The sequence below is a fragment of the Triticum dicoccoides genome, chromosome 6B (genome assembly GCF_002162155.2).
Source record: "Triticum dicoccoides isolate Atlit2015 ecotype Zavitan chromosome 6B, WEW_v2.0, whole genome shotgun sequence".
In the NCBI taxonomy this organism is placed as follows: domain Eukaryota; kingdom Viridiplantae; phylum Streptophyta; class Magnoliopsida; order Poales; family Poaceae; genus Triticum; species Triticum dicoccoides.
Genome location: NC_041391.1, coordinates 624094642 through 624098583, shown reverse-complemented (window position 1 = coordinate 624098583; position 3942 = coordinate 624094642). Strand labels below are relative to the sequence as shown.

The following is a 3942-nucleotide window of genomic DNA, read 5'->3' as shown; positions in this document are numbered from 1 at the left end:
GGTGGGTGCCAGACGACATGGCTTGGAGAGAAACCACACCTACTATTCCACTAAGTACGCACCATGGTATAAAGAGTACAAACCGCCATTGGGAGACGAGATTTACTCGGTAGTATCAGACATACACAATGGCAAGTACAGTGATATGTATTGCAAGGAAGACCAAAATGTCGAAGATGGTGTGGGCAGAATAGGGTACTATGTGGGCACTTGGTATGACGAGATATGGCTTCTTCCTCCGGACTTTTAGGCGCATTATATACTAGTGCTTGGGGAACATGCGATTGAAACCCGGCTATCAGTTATGCTTACATTTTAATTTCAATCTGTTTTCCTTGTCTCCAATAGAAGTTTCAGAGCTGAGAGGCAAGAAGAATTACGATTCACATACAGTCAGATAACTTATTTGTGTGGTTTACGTGTCCTTGGCGGCGGAGATGTTGTCATAGAGTAAAGAACTACGTTTCACATACATAGTCATACCTTAATTGTGTGGTTTATGTGTCCTTGGCGGTGGAGGTGTTGTCACAGAGTGAAGGTATCAGAGTCAATTTAGTCGTATCACACAGTATCGTGCTTCTAAATTCTAATCTTGTCTGTCATGTATTTGGCTACTAAGCAACAGTTTGACAGCTTAATTACGGCCACGCTTGATCCACTGTGAAGGATCCAGACCCAAAAAGCTCCAAAACATGTACCTGGGTCGTATGCGCAGGCGAAGCATGTGGTGTAGGAGGGTTGGCTTGGCTCGTCGACTCACGGCTCGGTAACAGGAACTTCGAAGATTGTGTCGCATATTTCATGTGCACATGACCTTGGGAGCCAACCGCATTTCCGCTACTTATATATGTTAGCAAAAATAGCGAAGAGTAGTTGCCTGCCTCCAGACACAAATGAGAATGATAAGAAGCCAGGACAAAACTTCATTTAAATATTATAAAAACACCGACAGAAATCCGCATTACTTAGCCTGGAGCCTTCATGCAAATGCTTCAGGTTCCATTTGCTGACCACATGTATAGTTCAGCCTCCAGATCTCATAGGACCGTATCAACTGATGCGCTCATCACCAAGACAATCATATATAAACAATAACACATCATAGCATCAAAATCCAATTCAAACCTGGTCCTAAAATTTACTTACCTACAACAGGATTGAGTAATTCTTATTTTTCTACATCCAAGTGGTTCTGACTTCTGAGTAAAGAAAAGCAGATCAAACAAGAGCCAGACAAGTCATAGAGTTACTCCAACCGACCTTTATTACATGAACTTCCTGAAAGCCTTCAGCTATCTTCATGAACATAAGTAGTCTTTAACCCTTGCAGCATGGTCAGCGTCCATTTCAGAATGGGTCTGCAAGTGAATTCTGGGAGCTGACTCGATGCCCTGGGCCAACAGCTTCTTCATCGCTTCCAACTTCTTCTTTGCCCGTGGAAGCCTACCAGGCTTAAAAACGGCCATGTGTTTGCACTTGCTACATGCCAGTCTATCATACAGGTACACATCCTTCAGATTCACCGCTGCTATCATCACACGCCTGACATAACTCACCATGTAATTTACAAAGCAAAAGATGACGAGCTTGGCAAGGCGGCGGTGCTTGAAATGTGGTCTAAGTGATTCCCACTCGACGCCCTTGTTCTCGCTAAGCGAGAGTTCCATCCTCCTTTCCGGATCAATTATCATTTCACACGGATGATCAATTACCTGCATTCCAACCATATATACGACATATGTAAAAGAAACATGTTAGTTTTGTTTTGCCACTCATAGGACATCTGTACTCCACAGGTCTGTGCAACCATGCAAGGGTAATAACAATAATAGAGCAACTCCTCAAACTAAAAAAAAAAAGAGAACAAGCTCTAGCTGACGTCATGTAGCAGAGTAACCCATAGAAAAAGAACAAGTGGATTTAGGTAAGAACATACCGACATGTACAACTCTTCAAGTGATGGCGCAGCTTCCAGAATGAAATTTGTCCACTTGAGATCAGACCCTTCAGGAATGCAAACTAGACTGACAATCCTTAGTCTGTGTAACGCAGATGCCAGCCTTTCGCTCAGACACTCCGGTTGAACCCAAATCTGCAACAACAAACACATAATATGATGTTCTTTAAAAAAGAGAGCTCATAATAGGATGAGTAGAGAACAAGTGAAGCCGGTACAAAGCAATCATCCCGACTTACCTTTTCGCATTTAAACCCCAACCGCAGTTCTTGTATGTGTGTCTCACAAAGTAATGTACTTAACATGACCATTTTGTGCCGACTAAGACCAATATTTGTGAGATTCAAAAACTCGAGCAGTGGGACATGACCAAATGACAGTGGTAGTTCTTCGAAAGTCATCCAACATGTGAACGTTGTCCGGGTGAGTCTTGGGAGCCACTTGAGTTCGACTTTGTAAAAACGGCAGTTGAGCATACTGAGCTCAGTGAGTTGAGCGTGTTCAACCTGGAGTGTTAAACGCTTCTGTGTGTCGCAATTGAGAAAACCTAAATATTTTAATCGCTTGCAAGTGACGAAGATGTTGGAGACGAAGTCAGAATCAACAAATCTCAAATTCTCCATGTAGAGGCGCGTCAAACCAGTAAAAGCATTCAGACACTCATTAAAAAATGACACAAACTGTGCCCCGTGGTTCAACACATCATCAAGAGTGCACTGTAGGCGATTCTTCACTGTCAAAACTGTGAATTCAGCGTTCTCAATCTTGTGTGTCGTCATGGCGCTGCCAACAGCATGTCCAATGGATATGGGGACATCACCTCTCAAGTAGAAGGTGGTGGACAGGAGGCGGATGGTGTCTTCCCCTGGACATCTGCGGGTGAGTAAGCTCTTTGTCGCTTCAACAGAAGCTGCATTGATCCGAACCAAGTCAGCATCAGAGATGTTGGAGTTGGAGCGAGAGACACCATCAGGCTGAGCATTTATGATAAGCCGGGGGAGCTTGCAAGAGAGCTGACTCCACCGTATGGAGAGGATGCTGGTTCTCGCAGCTTCACGGACATTGAGTCGGTCAAGAATGTTGACCAGAATGTCGCTGGGCAAGGTGCTGATTCTATCATCATCTCCGTTGTATTTCTGCATTTGGCATGGGAACAAATCAGAGTTGATTTCACACTAATCGCAGAAACGCACTTTTGATATTCTCATGGATGGAATTTTTATGTAGTACCAGGAGAGAAATACTTTATCCACAAAATAATTGCAATCGTGAAAGAAGCTATTTTGGTCCAGTCTCGAAGATGCCATTTTAATGCAGTCCAGAAGATACAAACTTGATAACTTTCACGTAAAAAAAAATCAAGTTTTAGGGCCCGTTGGGAAGCTCTCCAGCTTCTTCAAATCCACATCTACAAGAGGGGGGGCTTCTCACCTTCACTTGGGGGAAGGGATTCTCTGGCGAGGATCTGCAGGCCCGTTCAGGAGTAGTTGGTGCGCTGCCGGCGGCGACCAACAGAGAGGGGTGGCGGCCGATGCAGGAGATGACCCCGCGGGGACTTCCGGCGGTGGCTGCGAGCGGCGATGGAAGGAGACCCGCGGGACGAGGCGGAGATGCGAGGGGCGGCGTGGCGGCGCGGCGGCCGGCCGGCGACATAGCTAGGGTTGCGAGAGCAGAGGAGCTGCGCGTCGGGTGTGTGTAGGAGGAAGCAGAGGAGCTGGGCTTTGTTGAGCGAGGAAACGTTTGGATCAGGGTACTTCGGGGTGGCAATCTAGCTGTAATTGTGAGAACCTCCAACTTTTTTTTTTTTTGAAAGGTCCAACTTTTGTTTTTTGCCAAGCTGGCTTCTCGGAGCAGGGCTTCCCACATCGATTTTAGGAAAATTGGATCTTTTTGCCTAATTTACTTCTCCATTTGATCATTTGCCCCTCTGAAAGGCTATCAGGTGGGGGCTCGAGACCACTGTCATTGAGACAATCAAATGACAA

The 3942-nt window shown here is 45.4% G+C and overlaps 1 protein-coding gene across 1 annotated transcript; it reads right to left on the bottom strand.

Annotated features, from left to right (window-relative positions):
* Positions 1-1048: 1048 nt before the first annotated feature.
* LOC119325436 lies at positions 1049-3661 on the bottom strand. The gene is made up of 4 exons (XM_037599185.1): positions 3389-3661; positions 2197-3093; positions 1937-2092; positions 1049-1712 (listed from the first exon to the last, which is right to left on the bottom strand). Exons 1-4 carry the CDS (start codon positions 3608-3610, stop codon positions 1299-1301), a joined length of 1689 nt encoding a protein of 562 aa, XP_037455082.1. The 5' UTR covers positions 3611-3661; the 3' UTR covers positions 1049-1298.
* Between the last annotated feature and the right edge of the window lie 281 nt (positions 3662-3942).

Excerpts from the sequence above, each read along its gene's own strand:
- LOC119325436 (XM_037599185.1), bottom strand. The coding sequence starts at position 3,610 with ATGTCGCCGGCCGGCCGCCGCGCCGCCACGCCGCCCCTCGCATCTCCG. Across the intron at positions 2,093-2,196 it reads TGGGGTTTAAATGCGAAAAG|ATTTGGGTTCAACCGGAGTG; the intron begins GTAAGTCGGGAT and ends TTGTTGTTGCAG. Across the intron at positions 1,713-1,936 it reads TTGAAGAGTTGTACATGTCG|GTAATTGATCATCCGTGTGA; the intron begins GTATGTTCTTAC and ends GTTGGAATGCAG.